Source organism: Neofelis nebulosa, chromosome 4, assembly GCF_028018385.1.
Source record: "Neofelis nebulosa isolate mNeoNeb1 chromosome 4, mNeoNeb1.pri, whole genome shotgun sequence".
Taxonomy (NCBI): domain Eukaryota; kingdom Metazoa; phylum Chordata; class Mammalia; order Carnivora; family Felidae; genus Neofelis; species Neofelis nebulosa.
This window is the reverse complement of record NC_080785.1, coordinates 6,608,490-6,634,074: the sequence shown is the minus strand read 5'-3', so window position 1 is coordinate 6,634,074 and position 25,585 is coordinate 6,608,490. Positions and strand designations below refer to the sequence as shown.

General features: G+C 43.3%; 1 protein-coding gene across 1 annotated transcript; it reads right to left on the bottom strand.

Annotated features, from left to right (window-relative positions):
• Positions 1-9,403: 9,403 nt before the first annotated feature.
• On the bottom strand, positions 9,404-16,472 carry GIMAP6 (GTPase, IMAP family member 6). The gene is made up of 3 exons (XM_058723851.1): positions 16,186-16,472; positions 13,672-13,756; positions 9,404-11,086 (listed from the first exon to the last, which is right to left on the bottom strand). Exons 1-3 carry the CDS (start codon positions 16,357-16,359, stop codon positions 10,305-10,307), a joined length of 1,041 nt encoding a protein of 346 aa, XP_058579834.1. The 5' UTR covers positions 16,360-16,472; the 3' UTR covers positions 9,404-10,304.
• Between the last annotated feature and the right edge of the window lie 9,113 nt (positions 16,473-25,585).

The following is a 25,585-nucleotide window of genomic DNA, read 5'->3' as shown; positions in this document are numbered from 1 at the left end:
TGTAACTTTTTCGTCAATAAAAATAGTTCCTGTGCTCCGTGGTATGCACATTTTCTTAAGCATTATATCTCTGATAGACATTTGTGAGAAAGGACACTGAGATAGGGAAATTTTAATTCTATTTTTAATTCCTTTTGATATAATAGTTGCTTTGTAGGAAAAATACTGTGAGCAAGCTTATGGAAATTAATCCCCTAAGACCTTAAGTCAATTGCTTCTTGTGGAGCAGTGTGGAGTACATGGGAACAGCCTACATAGCAAAATTAAACATAGACTACATTTAATATAGAGAGAAAATGTAAAAACCTTAATTTTTCTAGTCTTTCCTCGGTCTTACCCATTACTTCCAGAGAAAAACCATAATGAAATGTTTCATGTTGTTTAAAGAAGTCCAATGTGATCTGTCAAAGAGAACCTTTAGACAGAGTTCAGTCTATTTAAGTGACTTTGAGAGTCATGCCCCCCACCACCCTGCCATCACATTCCTTCAGTGGGAGTGCCTATGTAACATGGGGGTTTGTTGAGAAGGATGGGATCCCATCCTCTACCTGTTGAATGGCGTCCCCTGTTTCTCAGTGTGGCTGATCTGGCAGTGATTCTCATTCAGTCCTGGAATACCAGCTGGAGTATGTTGGGCTGCACGTAAGGGAAACATCACTAAAGTGGCTTAACAAACAAAAGGTTCAAATTTTATACAAAAGTTGGTGATGAAACTCTCCAAAGAACTTGATAACTTGATTTTTGTCTCCTTACCTGCTCCGCCATTTTTTGCAAGTGACTTTTGTCTCAAAGAAGCAAGATGACTGCTTCACCTCTGCCTTACAGATGGAAAGAAGATAGAAACAATAAGGAAGGCAGGGACTCCTGGGTGGTTCAGTCAGTTAAGTGCCCAACTCTTGATTTTGGCTTAGGTCATGATCTCATGGTTCCTGAGATCAAGCCCAGATTTGGGCTCTGGGCTGACTGTGCAAAGCCTGCTTGAGGTTTTCTCTCTCCCTCTTTCTCTCCCACTCCTCTGCTCTCTCTCTCTCTGTCTCAAAATAAACTTAAAAGAAAGAAACAAAAAGGAATTGTATTACAAAAGCAAAGCAAGCCCAGAAATCCCCAGGACTTTGGCTTCTATCTCTTGATCATGTGGTTACCACAGCTGCAAGAAACACTGTGTGATTTAGTATTTCACATGATACATCACTTTTATCAACACAACTGTAGTTTTGTTAGTAAGGAACAAAGGCCAGGTGGATAACACGCAGATGACAAGCAACATGTGCTATGTGTCCCTTGGGTGAATTTTCTCTACACCTTGCTGCACAGCTATGTCATTCTCACCCTCAAGGTGAATTCCCTTGACAATCTCCCAACCAAATTTTCATACAATTCTTAATGCTTCTTCATTTCACACATTCTCTATATTTTCTGAAGCATTAGCATGCATCAGAGCCAGTGGGAAGGCTTGTTAAAGTACAAAGTTTCTGATTCAGTAAGCTCTCAGTGGAGCCTGAGAATCTGCATTCTCAGCAAACTCACAGGTGTTGTGGATGCTGCTTGTCTGGGACTATCCCTTCAGAGTGACTGCCCAGGAGCAAATAATCCTGTGATTGAAAGGGAAAATGTTACCAGCTGGATTCAGAGTACTGAAGACTCCTTTCCAAGATTCTCAAGTGTACATGCAAAGAACTAAATCAAATAAGGCAAAATACCAGAATTCTATCAAAAGTCTAGGACTCCCTAGTAAAGACGAAGTGGAGACCAGAGCAGGAACTGGAGTCCAAAGTTAGAAGACTTTATTCTTCTCCCTGAATGGAACAGAGCTAGTCGTACATCCTGGGACTATCTGACAACCAGATTTACTGTCTGAGAAGGAGACTCAGTTGGGACCTGCCAGAAATAATTTCTTTGGTGTGCATACAGAATGGAATAAGTATCCAAAAGTGTGGGTCACATCTGGTCCCAGCAGGTAAAAGGGAGAAAGTACCATCTGCTTCCTGTTTTTGAAAAATAAAATATAATAGGAAAAAGTGGTCTACTGGACGTCAGACTGTCCTAACATTCTCACATTCTGAAACAGATCAATCACTCTGCCTTTCATGAGGAGATCATTTATGAAGGACTCACAGCAGAGTTTCTACTTCCTGGGTGGTGGAGTTGGAGGGATTGGCATTTCCTCCTCTGAGCCAGAGAGAGGAGAGTCAGCTCTTGGTGCAGTAATGTTGTTGCTGCTTGTGGGACCCCTCCCTGTGACTTTCATAAAAATGCTAATGGGGAACCTCTGTGGCTCAGTTGGTTAAGCATCTGACTCCTGGGTTCATTTGGCTTAGGTGATGATCAAGGTTTTGTGATCCTGCTTGGAATTCTGTCTCTCCCTCTCTCTCTGCCCCTCTCTCACTCTCTCTCTCGAAATAAGTACGTAAACTTAAAAAAATGGTTAATATATGTTGTTATTGTGGAAACCAGTTAAAGAGCTGAAGAACTACATCAAATGGGGTGAAATGGGACAATGCATATGATTGAGAAAGTAGAGGAAAGCCTAAAGAAGTGAGCTCAGAAAATTCCCAGAAAGAGCATGAAGGCTTTTGGCCTCTCTAGGCTATGGAAATGTATCCTGAGCCAAGTTTCACTAAATCTCCAAGGAGTAGGGTGAAGAAACATTTACAGATGCCTCATGTATGCCAGGAATTTGGTGCACAACATTGAACAGGGAAGAGTTTTCTGCCACCCACTACTGTGGTAGTAACTGTCAACATCCTAAGACACAAGTGACTAAAATACGAGATAATAAATTAGTACTTTGTCCCAGGCACACCCAGCATTAAATAGGTACTAGTCTTATTTGATTTCTTGGATGAGATAGGGAATGTTTCCATAAGAACAGATATAAGGTGAATCCTTACCTATGAATTATTCAGCTGTGCCAAATCCCCTGTTGTCACCGTGACAACACTCACTGTCCCTCAAGGTCCCTTCTCGGCATCACAGGGAAGGAACCTAGAATGACATTCCATATCATCCCTTCTCCTGTAGGTCCAGGTTAAAGTTCACTAATGCAAGACGCTCTCTCGTGATTTGGAACATGTACGGGATGGAGTACCATTCTCTGGAAACTTTTGCAAACACACAGGTTTTATGCTTCATCACTGATGGCCATGAGAACTGCTGGTTTCAGAGCCCCAGTTAGCTTCTCAAACCCCTGCATTCCCAGCCTTCCCATGCTTGGGCAACTCTCTCATTTCCTAGATTAAAAGTCCTTCCTTCCTTCCTTCCTTCCTTCCTTCCTTCCTTCCTTCCTTCCTTCTTCCCTCCCTCCCTCCTTCCCTCCCTTCCTCCCTTTGTTTCTTTCTTTCTTTCTTTCTTTCAAGCAGGCTTCACGCCCAATGCAGAACCTAACATGGGGCTTGAACTCACAATCGTGAGATCAAGCTCTGAGCTGAGATCAAGAGTCAGATGCGTAACTGACTGAGCCATCCAGGTGTCCCTACATTTTACTTTTGGTACCTAGATTATGTTTTCGTAATCAAATACTTTGTTTAAGTGGTGGGAGCTGATATGTTTCTGGAAACAATCAAAGCAAAATAAAGTCAGGATCCAGCACTGGGAAAGAGCATGATTCAGTAATTCTGGGGCATACAGTATGAGATTGAAGCTGGAGTCTTACGCAGGGATCTCCATTGTGAAAGATTGGTGCCAAATATCTATTAAAATTCTCATCGGACAGGCTCAAATGATTTTGAAATCCCCATACCTCTAATTTAATTGTGTGCCTTGAATTTACAACATCTCTTCATAGATTTGGGAATATTTTAAGACACACTAAAAATGTTATTTGGCCAGTGTCTTATATCATACTTCTCGTATGGTTCTAAAGAAAAATACTTGAAAGTTTTCAAATTTTATATCAATTAATCTTTGATATTATTAAAAAGATCTTGTCTTTTTTTCTTTTTAAGCTTTTATTTAAATTCTAGTTATTTAACATATATGGTAAAATTGGCTTCAGGTATCAAATTTAGTGATTCATCACTTACATATAACACCAAGTGCTCATCATAAGTGCCCTCCTTATTACCCATTACCACCTAGCCCATCCCCCACCCACCTCCTTCCATCAACCCTCAGTTTGTTCTTTACAGTTTAGAGTCTTTGTGGTTTGCTTCCTCGTCTCTTTTTTCCTTCTCATATGTTCATCTGTTTTGTTTCTTAAATCCCACATGTGAGTGAAATCACATGGTATTTGTCTTTCTTTGATTGACTTTTTCTGCTTAGCATAATACACTCTAACTCCACCCATGTCGTTGCAAATGGCAAAATGTCATTCATTTTGATCGCTGAGTATTATTCCCTTGTACATATATACACCACATCTTCTTTATCCATTCATCAGTCGGTGGACATTTGGGCTCTTTCCATAGTTGGCTATTGTTGATAGTGCTGCTATAAACATCAGGGTGCATGTGCTCCTTCAAATCTGTATTTTTGTATCCTTGGTTAATACCTGGTAGTGCAATTGCTGGATCATACAGTAGTTCTACTTTTAATGTTTGTTTGTTTAAATTTACATCCAAGTTAGTTAGCATATAGTGCAATAATAATAATAATGAAGCCAGTGATTCATTCCCTACATATAACACCCAGCGCTCATCCCAACAAGTGTCCTCCTTAATGCCCGTTACCCATTTAGCCCATCTTCCCACTCATAACCCTCCAGCAACCCTCAGTTTGTTCTCTATATTTAAGAGTCTCTTATATTTGGTCTCCATCCCTGTTTTTACATTATTTTTGCTTCCCTTCCGTTATGTTCATCTGTTTTGTATCTTAAATTCCACATAGGAGTGAAGTCATATGATATTTGTCTTTCTCTGATTGACTAATTTTGTTTAGCATAATACACTCTAGTTCCATCCATGTTGTTTCAAATGGCAATATTTCATTCTTTTTGATTCCAAGCAATATTCCATTTTATATATATAATGGGGAATAAGTTTAACTATTCTCTGAGCAGAAAGCCACCACGGGGTGAAAGCAATCAGCGTAGAATGAAGCATAGAGTAGAAGCTGCTTCCACAGGATGAAAGCGTCCAAGAACAGCTAGAGGTGGAAAGCTGCCACAGCAGGGCAAAAGCCCCAGGATTTATCATTAAGTAAACAAAATGTAAAGCGGAAAGCCTTTATAGGACAAAAGCGCCCAGAGCTAATCAGCGAGAAAAATGTCTTGTTAACCCTGAGGTAGCATGCTCTATCTGACTTAGCCGCTAGAAAGGTTAAGATAAACAGACACGGTGTCTGGTGCCTGCAGTAAACAGCCCTATGCTTGACACTGGGATTTTGTTTTATATTGACCCAAACCCCTAACACTGCATACTTTTGAAACCCCCTTTCTCTCACACACATGAATTAATGATCACTATTTTATTGTCTCTTTCTGCATGTCCATAACGTTTGTAAGCCTTCTGATCCTAATAAATACAGAGCAAGGACCCTTACTCAGGTCTCTTGTCTCATCCTGGACATTAGCCTCTCTCATATTCAATTCTGCATCAGCTCTCTTGCTGGACAAAAGAGAACTCCAGACTCAAAGTCTGTGACAATATACCACATCTTCTTTATCCATTCATCTATTGATAGGCATTTGGGCTCTTTTCATACTTTAGCTATTATCAATAGCACTACTATAAACATTAGGGTGCTTGTGCCCCTTTGAAACAGCACACCTGTATCCTTTGGATAAATACCTAGTAGTGCAATTGCTGGGCCATAGGGTAGTTTTATTTTTAATTTTTTTAGGAACTTCCATACTGTTTTCCAGAGTGGCTGCACCAGTTTTCATTCCCACCAGTAGTGTCAAAGGGTTCCTTTTGCTCTGCATCTTTGCCAACATCTGTCATTGCCTGCGTTGTTAATTTTCCATGGTGACTGGTGTGAGGTGGTATCTCATTGTGGTTTTGATTTGTATTTCCTGATGATGAATGCTGTTGAGCATTTTTTTTTCATATGTCTGTTAGCCATCTGGATGTCTTCTTTTAAAAAGTGTCTATTCATGTCTTTTGCCCATTTCTTCACTGGATTATTTGATTTTTTGGGTGTTGAGTTTGATAAGTTCTTTATAGATTTTGGATATTAACCCTTTATCTGAGATGTCATTTGCAAATATCTTCTCCCATTCCATTGGTTGCCTTTTAGTTTTGCTGATTGTTTCTTTTGCTGTGCAGACGGTTTATCTTGATGAGGTCCCAATAGTTCATTTATGCTTTTGTTTTCCTTGCTTCTGGAGACATGTTGAGTAAGAAGTTGCTGCCACCAAGGTCAAAGAGGTTTTTGCCTTATTTTTAATGTTTAAAGATAAAGATAAGATAAAAATAACGTTTTAAGATAAAGAAATAGAAGACATGAACAGACATTTTTCCAAAGAAGAAATACAGATGGATAACAGACACTTGAAAAGATGCTCAGCATCACTCATCATCATATGGGAAATACAAATCAAAACCACCATGAGATACCACCTCATACCTGTGAGAACGACTAAAATTAACAAGTCAGAAAGCAACAGATATTTGTAAGGATGTGGAGAAAGGGGAACTCTCTTGCACCGTTGGTGGGAATGCAAACTGGTGCAGCCACTCTGGAAAACAATTATAGAGGTTCCTCAAAAAGGTCTTCTCTTCCATGGGCAATTGTTTGGTGCCTTAATGGAAAGTCTTTCATATTTTGATACTTTAAAAATCTTAGGCTTTTCCTAAAATTTTCCAACAAAACTTACCGTAGCCAAAATAGTAATTTCTTTAACCATCTCTCAAACTAAAGCATTTTTCTTTTTTGTGCAATAATCAAAGCTGCTTTAAAGTGGCCCAAGTTAAAAGCTCAGATCCTGTTAAAAATTATTTAGAATTGTTTTGTTGGGCATTTGATTCTGGCTCAGTTACTAGTTTTGTCCATTTTGTTTTTGATTGTTGAGAGGAAATGTTTCATCAAAATTCCTATGTGTATCCTGAAAACGTCTCTAACCACTTTGTTTCTGGCTTTGTTGTACTACAACAAAGTGCAATTGCTGCTCATCATGAATTTTGTAACATATGTTGGTCTGGTCTCTTTCTCTTTCTCTGTTCTTGTCATGGAGTTCACCTGGTGATCTCCATTCATCCTGTATCAGTATTATGCATTCATTTCAAAGTTAAAAATTTGTCCATATTGATTTTTAAACCAAAAATTAATTTAATTATATTATGAATAAAATAATCAGTATTTAAATTTAATTACCACCTATAATGTAGGTAGGCATTACTGTGATTCGTACTGTCTACATCCAGTATTCAAACACAAGTATTGCCTCAGTGAAAGAAGATTACTCAAACAGAATCAATCTATTGACAGGACTATAGCTCGGTGACAGGTTTATGGCTGACACTAGAAACAATGCATACGTCCCACATTTGCATTGCAAAACAGCAATAATATGTAATACAATATTCAAGAGAAATTTATTTCCACCTAAACAACAAAGCTGTGTTTCATGGTAAAATATTTTATACTGCTTCAGCTTTTAAATTTAAATTAAAGCTAATTATAACTAAATTAAAATTCAAACTTCCTTTTCTCAGGTACACCAGCTACATTTCAAGTGCTCAATAGCCACACATGACTAATGCTTACCATACTGAACACTGAAATTTCTAGAAAATACTCAAATATTTGGAACTCAAACACATACGTCTAAATAACCCATGAGTGAGAAAAAACATCACAAAGAATATAGAAAATATTTTAAACTGATAGTGAAAACGGAATATACACAAATTTGTGAGATGTAGATACACATGTGTAGAGGGAAATTTTATAACTTCCTATCCTTATGTTAGAAAACAAGAATTTTTAATAATTTATAAGATATTGTAGATAATACATTGTAGAGACTCAAGATATTACTATCTCCTGAAGAATATTGACTTTGTCGTAGCAGGCACTTAAATTACTGGTGGATCGGGGCACCTGGGTGGCTCAGTTGGTTGAGCGTCTGGCTTCGGGTCAGGTCATGATCTCACAGTTTGTGAGTTTGAGCCCCGCGTCGGGCTCTGTGCTGACATCTTGGAGCCTGGAGCCTGTTTCGGATTCTGTGTCTCCCTCTCTCTCTGCTCCTCCCCTGCTTGTGCTCTATCTCTGTCTCTCAAAATAAATAAATAAACATTTTTTAAAAATTACTGGTGGATCACTTTGGCTTTGAGAAGGCTTGGTTTTACACATTCCTAGGAAGGGACTACTTTGAGCTTGGTCTTCTTTTATTTTATCTTATTTTTATTTTTATTTTTTTAATATGAAATTTATTGTCAAATTGGTTTCCATACAACACCCAGTGCTCATCCCAAAAGTTGCCCTCCTCAATGCCCATGAGCTTGGTCTTCTTTTAGAGCAAATCTCTTTGCCCTGATGTGGTTTTTACTCCAGAAACATGACCCTTTCAGTATCGCCATGGAATGCTTGGTGAACTGGAACCTCAGGTTCCATCTTTGCTGCCATCAGTACTGTGACCAATTCTTTCAGGCTTCCAGACAAAAAATTTCTTCTAGACAGTTTGGGGATTACAGTTCCCTGTAGTGTCTGCCTGCATTTGGTCACTCCCCAGTGCCTTCAAGCAACTGTTGTATGATTATTATTATTTTGTATTTTCTACATAGTTTTTCAGTGTTATTACAGGAGTGTTGGGAGCTGGAAACAACCCCTGATACTTTTAACAGATGCTTGGACCCAGCGGGGGAGGAAACAACCTAGTGTGCACTGAGATCTTCTAGTTGTCCACATCCCCATTTTTCATGCTTTGTTCAGTGTAGAGATGTTTTTAGAAAGGCACAAATTCTGAAGCTGGCGATTTCACAGACTCGGCCAAGACAACACTCTGTCTTCAGCCCACCCCCACCTCCACCCACATCACTTTTTTTCTTACTGGTTCACAGACTGTGGAGTTTCCAGAACATATCCACACACGTCTTCCCCCATTGTCTGAGGCTGAGGGAGCGATAGTGCCCCATCTATCCCTTCTCCTGAAATCTTGTGGGACTTATCACCGCTGATTTTTAATCATAAAGGAGAAAAAACCCACTGTATTTGATGTAATTAAAACAAATTTCTTTAGGATTTTTATTTATTTTATTATTTTATTTTTCTTTTTTCAAGGATTTTTACTGGATAACGTGTTTTGAGTAACTTGCCATTTAGACTCAGTGAATGAGGCTGTCATTTGGTCAATGTATTTTCTGTTATGAAATTAACAAAGCTGACAGTTAAAACAAGATCACTTAAAGAAATTAATCTTCTAATGGAAATGCAAATGATTTTAGCTTTCACCCTGAAGAATGGATGCCTGAGAATAACAAAGGAAATATAAAAATGTAGACTGACATATTATACGCAAAGCCTCTGAAATGAAATCAATATTTTATTCATAAGAAAGGAAGAACGGTAGGAGACAAGAACAGAATTGAAAATCCTGACATAGATCTTACAGAATATGAAAACGTATCATATGATCAACGTGCTTCAGTTCAGTGGGAAATTGATGGCATATCTAATAAATGGTTCTGGCACAAAGACTTAAGTATGCACCCCCAAATAAGTTTTGTTGGGCCCTGAGACACTTTTCTGAATATTCTGGCAAAAGAAACGCTCAAACTTTCTTAGAGGTCCATTAGGTCTGGGTTAGAGAGGTGTCCCGGCCTCCACACTGCAAGATGTAGTCCGCGGGCATCTGGTTGTAGAGACTTATGTAGAGTCCAATGGTTATTGGACTAAACCAAACAGACCTGACGCTGTGTCCTCTGATCTCTGACTGCCCTCCAGCACTTCTCACCCCTCCCAGATGAAGGTAACTGGAGACCCTCTGTCACACAGCTTGAAGGAAGGAAAAGAGACTAGGGGCGGGTATGTTGCTCCAGTCTGCTCCAATTCTGCTTCCATCAGTTGGTCAGACTCTCCAGAAGCATCTAGAACCTCAAAGAAGCTGAGGTGCACCTGAGGCGCACCTATCTCCTTATGCAGCTAGATGGCCAGAGCCAGACCCCATTCTGCTCTCTTCTCCATGCGCAGCAACAGCCCTCCAGAAAGACGCCCGCGCACTGCAGAGTTCTCCGCTCCACCTGGCATGCTGCTCCCTACAGCGTAGAAGCCATTCAACCGCCCCGGAAGGTGTGATGAAGGCCCCCGGGGGGGTTCGAGCTGGGCACTCCGGACCGCACCCGCGGATCAGGAGACTGGGATGGCCAAGGACCCACGGGCACGGAGAGGCCGACAGCTGGCCACGGAGGCTGAGGCCCGGCCGAGGCTCAAATGGGCTCCCTCTTCAGCAGACGTCTGTAAACTTCCTCCGATTCCTTCTGGATCTGGCACAGACCCTCTCGCCAGGGCTCCGCGCCGGGCGCCTCCTCTGAGCCGCTCCCCACGGGCACCTGCTTCTCCTGGCCGTCTCCGCGCAGACCATTCCGCTGGCAGTAGCGGTAGGCGCGGTTGCTGAAGTGCCGGTGGTTGTTCTCCCACAGGATGCAGTTGATCTGCGCCAGGAGCTCCCGCAGCTGCGCCTCCTGCTCCGCGCCGCCCGTCGCGTTGTTGAAGGCGCAGTGGCGCCGTGAGCACTGCCGGTCCAGCCGGGCCAGGGGCTCGTTGTCGGTCTCCCGCACGTACTGCTCCAAGGAGCCCCCGTCCAGGTCCTCCTTGCGCGTGAACACCAGCACCGTGTGGGCCAGCACGCCCACCCCGAAGGTCTCCTGGAGGCGCCGCACCGCCTGCCGGTCCTCCTCCGTGTAGCGGCCCAGCTGCATCACCAGCAGCACCGCGTGCGGCCCGGGGGCGGAAAAGACGACCGCCTCGCACACGGCCTCCAGCGGGGCACACGGGGACAGGATGTCGGGGGTGTCGATCACCTCGAGCTCCAGGCCGGCCCAGTCGCGGCTGGCCCTCTGCAGGGCCCGGGTCACCGGTTGAGCGCTGAGTTTAGACTGGAACTCTTTCCTGCCCAGGATGCTGTTTCCCGTCGCGCTCTTCCCGCTGCCGGCTTTCCCCACTAGTAGGAGCCTCAGTCTCTGGGGGCTCGGTGGGGCCTTCCCCAGACCTGGAAGCGCCGAAACAAAGCAGAGGGAGCTGGGGTTAGAGCTGCGTGGCTGGGAGCTCCCCGGGGCAGGACGTCGGCGGGGGGGGTGCAGAAGACCCGCCTCTGCACCGGAGACCTGCGGGGGGAGGGGGGCGGGGAGGCTCACGTTCTTTCTAGCCTTTTTAAAACCTTTTTTAACAAGTGTGGTAAAAAGACAATGTAAAAAATTATAGAATATAACAAAATTCATCATTGTACCCAGTTTGAGGTGAGGCGCTCAGTGCATTCACATCATGTGCAGTCATCACTGTGCACCTCAAGAATTTTTTTTATCATCCCAGACTGTCCTGATGAAACCACAACTCCCCATTACTCCCTCCGCACTAATTCCTGGTGACCTCTAGTGTTCTTTCTGCGTCTAGGAGTCTGACCATTCTAGGTAGAACATGCTAGTGGAATATTGCAGGATTTGCTTTTTTGTGTCTGGCTTCTTTCATTCAGCATAACGCCCTCAGATTCACCCATGTTGTAGCACGTGTCCGGACTGCCCTCCTTTTTAAGGCTGGATCATACCCCATTGTAGGCTTGTATCATATTTTGTTTATTCATAAACATATATGAACATTTGGGTTGTTTCCACCCTTTACTATTGTGAATAATGCTGCTGTGAACATCAGCGTACAAATGTCTGAGTCCCTGGCTCTCAGTTCTTTTGGGTATCCACCCAGAAGGGGAATTGCTGGATGGTGTGTTAGAATACCACATTTTTATGGTTCGGTTTTGACATTTCTTATCAGGGTCATCTGTTCTCACCCAGATGGGAATTAGCCCAGTATGACTATGGAACCCTGGGCTTCCCTAAGTCTCCCTGATTGGAGATCCTTCTCAGTAAGAGCAGGAAGAAAAAGAAACACGTGACCTCTTGCATCTGACCACATCACCTTCTTCAGCTTTTGCGACAGAGAATGTTGGGAGTGTGGGACGATCTCAACCCACCCCCAGGCTCCAAGTGCAGAATCACCCTGTAGCCACATTCCTATTCAGCAGCCTTGAAGTCTGGGTTGGACATTCTCGCCCAGCAGAATGCCAGAACCATGAGCTGAGAGAGACTTGGAGATGCCAGTTTAATATCGAGAAACCTAGTGTCAAGGTTCTTGGATTCTTGGGGCTGAGCACCAGGAAGGGAATTAATTCCCTTCTGAACTGTCAGATCTGAGACCCAGAGCACACAGAGAAATGCCAGCTAATAAATGGTTTCCAAGTCTGTTCCCCCATTGAAGATAGTGATGTGTCTCAACAGCAGAGCCCTGAGCCTCCTGAGGGGAGGATGGGCACTGACTTCCGCAGAATCTCTTCAGCAATGACATGTTTTTTCTGCTGCCTGCCACCCAGGCCAGGCTGACCCAGCAGCCAATTCCAACTGAATGGCTTTGACTCCCTCCAGCTTCCCCCAGCTGACTTGAAAGGAATTTGAGTGAATGGATGAGGGTTTCAAGGAAGCATGGAACATTCACCTCTGCCCTCCCAGCCAATGAAAAGCTGGGCAAAGATAGCAAACCCTGTCTCTGCACACGACTGGGACCAGAGCACACCACTGGAATTTAAATATACCACTTGAGCGCTGGAGAGGATTTTTCAAGTAATATTTAACCTTGATTGCTGCAAGAATAGGTAAATCGGCCCCTGGGTGGTTCAGTCAGCTGGGTGTCTGACTTCGGCTCAGGTCATGATCTCACACTGTGAGTTCGAGCCTGCTTCAGATTCTATGTCTCCCTCTCTCTGACCCTCCCCCATTCATGCTCTGTCTCTGTCATCAAAAAAATTTAAAAAAAAAAAAGAATAGGTAAATCGGGTATCAGCACTTCTACGGGTAATTTGCTTTGGTGGTTTATTAATAAGGCTCTCTCCCAGTGGCTCAGGCCATTGAAGTTCATGTAGTAAAAAACTGTTTGTGTTAAAATACATAATGAATCACAAATAATTTCTTCTGGGCAGGAAATTGGATGGATTTCCAGCATTCCCAGATTCTGTCTGCCCAAGGTAGATGGCAAAGTTGAGCCCTTGAAAGTTAAAAGCCTGGCCCTGATGCAGTAGCTTTTGGAGAGAACCCCCTCCAGAAGGCCAAGCCCAGTTCTGAGGCAGCAGCCAAGTACATCCTGTCTGCTCACATGCTGCTTTGCAACCCGTATGACCCTGAGAGCTCTCCCATCTGATCCGGCCAAGCACCTGCATGGGGTCTGTTGGCTGCAGAGCCTCAGGCTCCAGTGAGCTGTTTGGTCACACCGACTATCAGCACATCCTACCTGAGGAAGAAAGCCCAGAATGCACAGACCCCTTTCTTTGGGCCTGGCACAGAGATTTAGTAAAGGGGGCGGCTGGCACTGTGTCTCCCTTCATTTCCCCCACTGTGCCCATCAGGGCCCTCTCCGTCTTATTTGGCTGCAGTAAAGGAAGACCCCCCCCCAACCCAAAGCCCCCTTGATGGCAGCCCAGGTGGGCAAATCTCTACAGGGATGGACCCCGCTGCCTGTCCCAGTGCCCCACCTGTCATTAAACATCCCCATCCACACCTCTCTCAAGCTCATTTCTGCTAGAAAGTAGTTTACCTCCTATAACGTCTTGTTTAGGATCCTGACACAGTGCTCCTGCAGGATTCTCCTGGACAATCTCTTCATATTCTTCCTTCTTTATCTAGAGAAAACCATAATATGTCTTATTGGTTTTTCAACAGTTTTAAGAGGCACCTGACTTTTGCCTTTCTCTTGCCAGAAACTTAGGTTTGAGGGGAGCAGCCTGAATGAGGAGAGAGAGGACGGCGTCTGAGGGGTGTCTCCTTCCTTTGCAGACCCTGTTTTCTCTCCTCTCCCCCCACCCCTACTGTGGTCTCTATTGGCAGTGTAAGAGACTTCATGGAGAAATGTGAACTGTGAACTGGCCTGACAGCCGAGGTGGCAGGTAGTATTTGGAGAGACAGGGTCCTAGAGCCGTTCTGTGAGGAGAGAAAAGAACAGAGAGCAGAGGCAGGTCTGATACTGGGTCCTGAGAGCAGTGGGAAGACTGGTGTGGCCACAGTGTATCTGGAGGGCATGGGCAGGAAGTCGTGGCGAGGGACTGGCTGGGGGGATGGGGGCAGGGATCTTGGGCCAAAAAGGGTAGTCCAGGCCTGATCTTTGGGGAAGGCTTGGCAGTTAGTAAGTTAGAATTACAGAAGGCTTACAGGTTGGTGGCCAGGTTCTGCTGTGAGGACAGGAACGGGACCATCAGGGTGCGGGGCAGAGTCCTGCTGGGAGCCAGGAGACCGCAGTGCTCATCTCCAATGGCCATCAGTTGGTCACAGTGGATGGTCACACTGCCTGGGCCTTATTGTCCCCATAAGTGTGAATGCTAGGCCTGAACTAAATGTCCCTGAGGTCTCCTCCCCTGTGGGAAGGGCCATGCCACTCTATCCAGGAACTTCTGGCATCCTTCTGAGGAGAGCATGTAACCTCGCTCAGTGCATCCTGCCTCATGGACTAACACAGTTCCCTATGTCAGGGGCCCGTCATGCTTGATATTCTCTGTGGAGTCAGGGAGGAAACTGCATGGCTCCAGGACTGTTTTTCCAGAACATGTAGGACTCTCAGAGACACAGTCAGATGAATGTCGCCAGACAAAGGCTGTGGGGTGTGGGGAGACCCAGCTACAGGGGGCCCTGATAGGCATGGTTTTCCCATTGCCACAACATCCTCAGAAGGCCATTGTACTCTGTTAACCTGGCAAATGACTTCAGTCCTGCCCATATCCTGGGAGCTGCCCAGCGGGAGGTCAGTGTGGCCCGTGCTGTATGGTTGTTGGCTTTACTTAACAATGTCACCTCTGAAGGGCCAGGCTCAAAACAGTCACAGTCCAGTAAGTCATGTGACTTCAGGAAAAGAGAGTGACCAGGTCAGGGGAACAGCTGTCCCCAGCTATCCCTAGCAGGGACACAGCATTTGCCTATCCAAAGGGCTTCTGGAACAAGGAGATTAGTGCTCCTATCTCTGTACCTGGAGACCCCTCAACCTCTTTGTCCTTGGCTTCCTTACATCCTTGGTGGAAACTGAGGCAGTACTTCACCAGTGAAATCTCGTGACTCCTTTAGAAAGAAGGGGAGGCTCAGTGGAAGGTAAGAGCAGGGCGGGTAGGTGAGCTGGGTGAGGAGCACAGGCAGAAAATTTGTACTGTGTGCCCCAGCCTTGCACCAACAAGTAAGCCCGCGCCCCAGGCCTCGCTGCTTTGCCCCTGCCTGTCCAGCACCTCACACGTCTGCCTCACCGCACTTGGTAGGTTTTGTCTCCAGCACAGAGCATAAGCAGCTATGTCCCCCCACTTAATGCTTCTCAGGAGGAGAGTCAACTCGCCAAAGCATCTTGCTCAGAGCTAAACAGTGAATTCGAGCAGGGAACAGAGTTCTTCTGACTCTTATTCATGGATGGGTTCGTACCACTGTAAACGCACACTGCACGCACTACACACGTGCACTCACAAACACAACACACACCCACACACTTGCAAACACACACCCACACTCACAAACATTCACACAGACTCACAAACACAACAAACACACACACACTCAAATACAACCACACATAGTCACAAACAGCACACACCCACACTCACAAACACAACACACGCCCACACACTTGCAAACATACACACACTCACAAACTTGCAAACACACACTCATAAACACAGCATACACCTATATACAAACATACACACACACACAAACGTGTCACACATAACACTGCACACATACAATCAGAAAACTCCACACACATATTCACAAATACATAAACACATAAACACACACACAAAACACACAAACATAAAACACCCACATACACACAGAAACAAATACACAACATACACAGTCACACAAACACACACAAACAAATACACAACATACACAGTCACACAAACACACGATACACATCAACATAAACATACACATCAGCACATCACACACACTCCACCCATACACATACACTCCCAAACACAGCACATACACAAACACAAACATACAACACACACAGAAACATACATACACAACACACACACACGCACACAAACACACACTCTCACTCACTCAGACTTACCACTCTGTCAGCCGTAGAGGAAGAGGAATGGTCATGTTTTCTGTCTCCTGGGTCCGTGCTGTCTTGTGAATTCTTTGTTTCTCCTTTTAGGGACAACACATTGCAGGCTTCTGGGGACTTTGACTGGAAGAGGTAGAGGAAACTGTCCATGACATATGAATATATAGAATACATTGCTTATAGTTTTCAGTAAAATGGGATCAGAAAGCTCAGCTCAAGCTTTGCTTGAGCTTTGCTCAAGAAAGACCAAAGTCTGCTGTGTGGGGAACAGGAAGTGGGTGAGAACACCCAGGGCCAAGCCCTTCTCAGTCAGAACACGTGCTGTTTGCACTTTGTGGCTTTGGTAATAGAAACAGGAAAAACAAGAACATCAGTATTGTTATTATTTTTGTCCTGAACCAGGATAACTCAGAGGCTTAGAAAGAAGCAGCAGACTCTTCAGAAAATTTTGTGCCAGGGGCCTGATTTTTTACTGATCTCCTCCCTTGTTTGCAAGTTGCCTGTCTCCTGCACATACCAATGCCTTCGCCATTGCAGTGGATGCCCATTGTCTCTTCCTCCCTCCTTAACTCCAACTTCCTTTAAGTATTTTCTCTTAGGTCGAGACCTGCAGACTGGAACTGCTGGGTCCTGGGTGGCACATCCTCAGAGATTGGAGCTACTCCACTGGCTCCAGTCAGCTGACTGTGGGCCATGGGACTTGTCAGCTCCAAAACAATTGAGCCAATCCCTTGTAATAAATCTCTTTACGTATGTGTGTATACAACACACACACACACACACACACACACACACACACACACGTCTGACAATCCCCAATTCTGTGCCATATCTGAGTCTGGTCATCCCTGTGTCTCCAGACTGGACTTCTTCTTTCCTGTTAGCACACCTTGTGTGGATGTGGAAAGCTGGATGGGATCTATCTTATATTAGGAATTAACATAGCTAGAGCTGCGGGTGAGGTTTTGTATTCATCTGTCTACGAGTTGGGCTGTGTTCATATTTGCTGAAGTTATAGAGCTGGCTTCCTCTAACGTTCCTGTCTGTTCTCACTGTTGTTGGTGGGTTTCCCTAGGAAGCCCTTCTTAAATAGAGTTTCTATCTTGCTGTTTTTTCAGCTTTTTAAAAATTTATTTTTATGTTTATTCATTTTTGAAAGAGAGAGACAGAGCACAAGCAGGGGTGGGGCAGAAAGAGAAGGGGACACAGAATCCGAAGCAGGCTCCAGGCTCTGAGCTGTCAGCACAGAGCCCGACGTGGCGCTCGAACTCACAAACTGCAAGATCATGACCTGAGCTGAAGTCGGACACATAACCAACTGAGCCACCCAGGTGCCCCTGTTCTATCAGCTTTAATTCACTGTTTTTATACTGAAGCCCTGTTGATGGGGTGGTAGGAGTGGGTGTGGGAGGCATGATCTTAAAATTAAATCCCACTCTCTCAGTGGGTCTGCGACCCTGGGCTGTGATCATCACAATTTTTTAGCTTTTCCTTCTGTGTCCCCACTTTGGGTGATCCAGATGATATGGCCACTTCCCACCTTTTTCTCCTCATTTCACTGTCACCTCTCTCTTCTCTCATCTGCTCTGGCCTTGATGGACTTACTTTAGTCACTTGAATGCTTCATCCATCTTTTTTCTCAGGAACTGCTGTGAAATTCTTCCTTCTTGGGGAAGATATGCTAGTAATAAAAAGATTTTGATAAACATTTTGGAGGCTGAATGGAAATTTGGAAGTTTAAAATATTCACTGTTAGGGTGCCTGGGTGGCTCAGTCAGTTGAGTGTCTGATTCTTGATTTTGACTCAGGTCATAATCTCCTAGTTCATAGGATCGAGCCCTGCATCAGGCTCTGTGCTGACAGCGTGGAGCCTGCTTGGGATTCTGTCTCTCCCTCTTCCTCTTCCCCTCCCCTGCTTGCTCTCTCTTTCTAAAATAGAAATAAAATAAAATACAATGTTTACTATTCATACTATTTTAAATATTTATCTAGATGAAATATACATTAAAACCATAAAAGACAAACAAATAGCATGTATAAAAAATATAAGGTGGCTATAAAATCATTATTTATAAATGCTATGATTATTACCTGGGAAAATCAAGAGAATACAAACAAACAAACAAAGAAATAAAAATTGAAAAAGCATAAGTAACATAGCCTACATTAATTGGGTTAATTATACAGGTTATATATTCATTCACAAATTATAAATTGTGTGTATTTAAATTGGGTTATATTCACACAATAAAATACTAATAGTGAGAATGCACAATTTATTGCTACTTATTATGATATGGATAAATCTCAAACATAATGGTAAGCAAAAAATGAAAACAGAAACAAAAACCAGATACAAAAGAAATACATAGTACATAATTCCATTTATATTAAGTACAAGGACAGCTAAAACGATCTATACTATTACTATTAGAAGTTCAGCTAGAAGTCACCCTTGGAGAATAATAGGGGGACTTCTGGGATGTTCTGTTTCTTTATCTGAGTGCTGGTTACACTTTATGTTACTATAGACCATAAGGGACCCATTACTGTTTCTGAATATTAAAGTATTTTAAAAATAATGACATTAGGATTCCTGGGTGGCTCAGTTGGTTAAGTATCTGACTCTTGATTTCTGCTCAGGTCACGGTCTTAGTTCCTGAGATCAGCCTTGCATTGGGCTCCAAACTGATGGTGTGGAGCCTGCTTGGGATTCTCTCCTTCTCTCTCTGCCTCTCCCCCACTTGAGTGTGCTCTCTCTCTCTCTCTCTCTCTCTCTCTCTCTCAAAGTAAGGGTGCCTGAGTGGCTCAATAGGTTAAGCATCCGACTTTGGCTTGGGTCAAGATCTTGGGGTCCATGAATTTGAGCCCCTCATCGGGCTCTGTGCTGACAGCTCAGAGCCTGGAACCTGCTTCATATTCTGTGTCTCCCTCTCTACCCCTCCCCTGCTCGTGCTCTGTCTCTGTCTCCTTCAAAAATAAACTTATCACAGGATACAAAATTAATGTACAGAAATAAGTTGCATTCTTATACACTAATAATGAAGCAACAGAAAGACAAATAAATAAACTGATCCCATTCACGTGCTCATGGATTGGAAGAATAAATATTGTTAAAATGTCAATACTACCCAAAGCTATCTACACATTCAATGCAATCCCAATCAACATTGCACCAGCATTCTTCTCAAAGCTAGAACAAGCAATCCTAAAATTTGTGTGGAACCACAAAAGACCCCGAATAGCCAAAGTAATTTTGAAGAAGAAGACCAAAGCAGGAGGAATCACAATCCCAGACTTTAACCTCTACTACAAAGCTGTAATCATCAAGACAGCATGGTATTGGCACAAAAACAGACACATAGACCAATGGAATAGAATAGAGACTTCAGAATTGGACCCACAAAAGTATGGCCAACCAATTTTTGACAAAGCAGGAAAGAATATCCAATGGAAAAAAGACAGTCTCTTTAACAAACGATGCTGGGAGAACTGGACAGCAACATGCAGAAGAATGAAACGAGACCACTTTCTTCACCATTCACAGAAATAAACTCAAAATGGATAAAGTACCTGAATGTGAGACAGGAACCATCAAAACCCTAGAGGAGAAAGCAGGAAAAAACCTCTCTGACCTCAGCTGCAGCAATTTCTTACTTGACACATCTCTAAAGGCAAGGGAATTAAAAGCAAAAATGAACTATTGGGACCTCCTGAAGATAAAGCTTCTGCACTACAAAGGAAACAATAAACAAAACTAAAAGGCAACCAACAGAATGGGAAAAGATATTTGCAAATGATATATGAGACAAAGGGCTAGGATCCAAAAACTATAAAGAACTCACCAAAGTCCACACCTGAAAAACAAATACTCTAGTGAAGAAATGGGCAGAAAACATGAATAGACACTTCTCTAAAGAAGACGTCCAGATGGCCAACAGGCACATGAAAAGATGCTCAACATCACTCCTCATCAGGGAAATACAAATCAAAACCACACTGAGATACAACCTCATGCCAGAGTGGCCAAAATGAAGAAATCAGGAGACTATAGATGCTGAAGAGGATGTGGAGAAACGGGAACCCTCTTGCACTGTTGGTGGGAATGCAAACTGGTGCAGCCACTCTGGAAAACAGTGTGGAGGTCCCTCAAAAAATTAAAAATATAACTACCCTATGACCCAACAAAAGCACTGCTAGGAATTTACCCAAGGGATACAGGAGTGCTGATGCATAGGGGCACTTGTACCCTAATGTTTATAGCAGCACTTTCAACAATAGCCAAATTATGGAAAGCGCCTAAATGTCCATCAACTGATGAATGGATAAAGAAATTGTGGTTTATATACACAATGGAATACTACGTGGCAATGAGAAAGAATGCAATCTGGCCCTTTGTAGCAACGTGGATGGAACTGGAGAGTGTTATTCTAAGTGAAATAAGTCATACAGAGAAAGACAGATAACATGTTTTCACTCCTATGTGGATCCTGAGAAACTTAACAGAAACCCATGGGGGAGGGGAAGGAAAAAAAAAGTTAGAGAGGGAGGGAGCCAAACCATAAGAGACTCTTAAAAATTGAGAATAAACTGAGGGTTGATAGGGGGTGGGAGGGAGAGGAGGGTGGGTGATGGGCATCGAGGAGGGCACCTGTTGGGATGAGCACAGTGTGTTGTATGGAAAACAATTTGACAATAAATTCAATATTAAAACATTTTTTTTTAATTAAAATAAATAAATAAACTTACTTAAAAAAATGTTTAAAGGGGCACCAGGGTGGCTCAGTTGGTTAAGCATCCAACATCTGCTCAGGTCATGATCTTTTGGCTTGTGGGTTCAAGCTCTGCATGGGGCTCTGTGCTGATAGCTCAGAGCCTGGAGACTGCTTTGGATTCTGTCTCCATTTCTGCCCCTCCCCCACTCACACTCTGTCTCTCAAATATAAACATTAACATTTTTTTTAATTAAAAAAATAAAATAAAATAAAACAATGACATCAAATTTATCTTCTTTTTTTTTGTGCAGCTTGGAATAATAAGACTAACTCTACTCTTTGTGGCTTATGCAAATTTAAAGATGGTGCTCACATCTCTCACCAAATGGATACCTGTTGTAGACAACAGGCCTATTTTTAGACAGTTTATAAAAACAGATCTATATTTATAGAAAAATTTAAAAGAGTCAAATATTAAAAGGATATATTTTGGGATATAGCAAGAAAACAGTTCTCCCCATGGGAATAATAATGCCATTGCTTTATCTTATCTGATATCTGAAAATATTTATTTATCTTTTTAATTATCTATTCATCTCTATTTTCAAGTGTATTGGCCCAAATCTATTCATAGGATTCTCTTAAATTTTTTATTGTGTTATTTTTTTTAATACCCATCACCCACCCTTCCCTTCCTCCCACCCCCCATCAACCCTCAGTTTGTTCTCAGTTTTTATTGTGTTCTTGATCTTTGATTTTGATTCACATTAGCAGAATTGTATGTCATTCCAAAGAATTAGCTTTATTGTGTAAATTTGGGGATATTTTGTGTTCTTTTAAATTTCATTATTTCTGTTCCTATTTTTATTTATTATTTATTATTTCCTTTCATCTATATTGTTTTTCCTTTTGCTAACTTCTCATTTTTCAAATACTTAAATATTTAGAATTATGAATTGCCTTCTAAATACACCTGTAGCTTAGTTCAAAAGCTTGGATTGCTTTAGCTGTTATCCAGTTTCTAAGTATGGTTTTATTCATAAAGGGGGTGACAAAATGCTTTGATTTTTAAAAAAAATATGAATTCCCTCTACTCAGTTTTCAGATAGATCTTTAAAATTTCAGTGAGAAGTTTATAAACTATCAGGAGAAATAAAGGTAGTTTAAGGGCGTAAACAGTGTGTGAAGCACTTAGAGGAGACACAGGACAGTGTGGGGATGTTGGTGTGTCTACACAGGACACCGACGTGGACTTTCCAACTGTTTTAACTACAGTGTTCTCCCTCCAGGACCAGGGCAGGGTGAGTCCAGGAAAGAAAAAGAAGGGCTATTCAAGTCTGAGATTCCCTGGGTGACCAGCCACTCAAAGACTATCATTGATCTTAACCCCGCCCCCACCCCCTGTAATACTGGCGGCTACCAGATTTCCTCCCCTACCCTCCCTGAACCCTTGATTTATGCTTCATACACTCTAGATCCTTAAATGTATTGCTTCTGTGTTTCAGCCTCCATTTATGTCATGTGTGTGAGACTCACCCACCCAAGAAGACTGAGATCTTCTCTTATAAACACTACTTCACAGAGCTGGATGCATAGAAGGTGTTCCATTAAGAGCTGCACAGTGAAATACCATCCAATAGGATAAAACAGGAAGGGAAGGGAGAGGATAGCATGGATGGAGCCAAACCCGTCTGAGAAATAAGGGTGTGACTCTGCTGGCTGCTGCAGAAGCAACATGATTAAAAGTTCTGTTTTGTGTTGGATACCATGGCCTCGGCCTTGGTCTCTTTACGAGATCCACTCACCGGCAAAGGGCACCCACATGCAAAAAAATGTAAGGTGAGAAATTCCGGTCTTGAGAATGCGTCGTCTTCATTGAGCTATCCCACTGCATGCACGCCCCGTCCCTCCTGCCCACAGTCTAAGCAGGACCCTTCTGTGAGCACACAGTCCCCTTCCCCTGCACAAAGTCACCTCCCACTGCCCTAGTTCCCCCAGGAGTCTCAGGGGAGTAGATGTGTCAAGGTCTCTCCTCATCCGAAAATCCAAGTATTTTCTGACCAAAGCCTCAGATCCTCAGGACCAGGCTCCCTCTATCTTCCAGAACCACCTCATTTGTCAGAAGGCTTTCTCAGGTGTGCTGAAAAGACACCAGCATTGGGGAACCTAGGTGCCTCAGTCAGTTAAGTGTCTGACTTCGGCTCAAGTCATGAATTTGTGGTTTGTTAGTTTGAGCCCCACATTGGGCTCTGTGCTGACAGCTCAGAGCTTGGAGCCTGCTTTCGATTCTGTGTCTCCCTCTCTCTCTGTTCCTCCCCTTCTCACACTTTGTCTCTCTCTCTCTCTTTCTTAAAAATAAATAAAGATTTAAAAAATTTTTAAAAAAGACATCAGCATGGTTCCATCCCCTCTCTTTTTGAAAACCCAGATACCACAAGAAGCTCATGAGCTCGTGGCTTTAGGGAAGGGGAGTGAGAAATGAGTCACTACCATCAGGAACAGAAGCACAGAAAGGAATATGAAAAGATAAACCAGAGTTTCTGGAGAGTTTCCCCATGGGGTGCTCCTGATTACAGCCCAAGATGTGGGAGTTCTCACCTCAAAGCCAGAGGACACATTCTACAACGTCCTATTCTATCATCAATAGTATTCTATTTCCTAAAATGGTCCATAATTGTACAAAATCCCTTCTATTTTGGATTGCTTTGAGGGGTGGGGGTGGGTTGGAATCCACAAATTACCATGTTGCACCAGATGGTGATAATGATAATGAATATCAGCAATGTCACTGCCATCTTTACCACCTTCCTACTTCTCTTCCATGATGCAGTTCATATTTTTTTAAGTTTATTTATTTATTTTGAGAGAGAGACATAGAGACAGAGATAGGGAGAGAGAATCCCAAGCAGGCTCCATATGGTCAGCACAGATGTTAGGCTCAAACTCAGGAACTGGGAGATCATGACCTGAGCCAAAATCAAGAGTCAGACACTTAACCAACGGAGCCAACCAGTTGCCCCCTAACTCATATTTTTTTAAACATTGTTCTTATTTTATTCAATTCTTTTGAGTTGCTTTTTAAGTTTATTTTTTAGTAATCTGTATATCCAACACGGGGCTCAAACTCACAACCCCAAGATCAAAAGTCCCATGCTCTTCCAATTGAGCCAGCCAGGTGCCCCAACAATTCATATTTTTGAAAATTCTCTATCTCCTTTGTTTTAATTATTCTTCCAAGATCCCTGTGATACTATGCAAATAGGTAATAAAATCTATTAAAAATATTAGAAAAATAAGGCTTGAATGACATATTAAGATTAGGCAGTTAGTTATGGAGGTGATACAGTCCCAGCTGCTCTTTCTCATATGTACTCTTCATTCTTCAGAGATAAAACTATTATTCTAAATAATATTTTCCATGGGACTTCCCATGGCCAGGAAATGAAATGATAAGCTAGAACCCTGCACTAAAACTAGCTAGATAATTATTTTGAAAATTGTTAAATGATAGTTCTTCTAAAAATAAATTCTAGAAGACCAGACTGGAGACATTCTAAATAGAAAAATCTGGAGCTTTTAGTGGAGCTCAAACTCACTATGAGCCTGTGGTGCAAAAAGCAGTCACCAGGAGAGTTAGCAAACATGGCGGCATAAGAGGATGCTGGGCTCACCGTGTCCAGCTAATCACTTAGATTCCACCCACATTGGCCTAAATAACCCAGAAAACCACCAGAAGACTAGCAGAACAGATTCTCTGGAGACAAGCGTAGACAAGAGGCCCACGGAAGAGGGTAGGAAGGGCGGAGAGGCGGTGAGCACTACACGGACTGGCAGGAGGGAGCCAGGGTGGTGGAGGGGCAGCCAGTCCTGCAAGGCAGAGCCCCCTAGTCTGGCTTGCAAAAGCAGAGGGGCCGGACCTAGTGTGTTCTGAGAGTCAGCGGGACTTAACATCTGGAAGGTTATAAGTCAACAGCTCTGCTCGGAGAGCGGGAGGGAGAGTTGTTGAGCCCCGGAAGGCAGAGTTCACCTTGGCAAGGAACAAAGGCGCTGGGACATGCCATCTCCCTCACCCATCTCCCAGCCAAAATCCCAAAGGGAACCAGTTCCCATCGCGGAACTAGCTTGCACCACGCAAACATCCAATGCTGTGCTTCTGCGGATCCATCCCTCCGATGGGTCTGCCTCCCTCCTGGTGCTGCAGGGCCCCTCTTGAAGTGGACCACTGAAGGAAAAGCGAGCTGAGGCTGCCTCTCCTGCCCCTGTGCACCACCCTGGCTAATACACCAGATCCCATGGAAGCAAGCCTGGCAGTGTGCAAATAGCCCAAACAGGGGCCACCCCACCCCACAGTGAGTCCCACCCCTGGGAGAAGGAAAGAGAAGGCACACACCAGTCTGACTGTGGCTCCAGCGGTGGGCTGGGGGCAGACATCAGGTCGGACTGCAGCCCCACCCACCAATGCAAGTTACCCCGGACAGCACAGGGGAAGTGCCCTGAAGTTCCGTGCCACTCCAGGGACTATCCAAAATGATGAAACAGAAGAATTCCCCTCAAAAGAAACTCCAAGAAGTAGCAACAGCTAACAAACTGATCAAAAATGATTTAAACAATATAACAGAAAATGAATTTAAAATAATAGTCATAAAATTAATCACTGGGCTTGAAAACAGTATAGAGGACAGCAG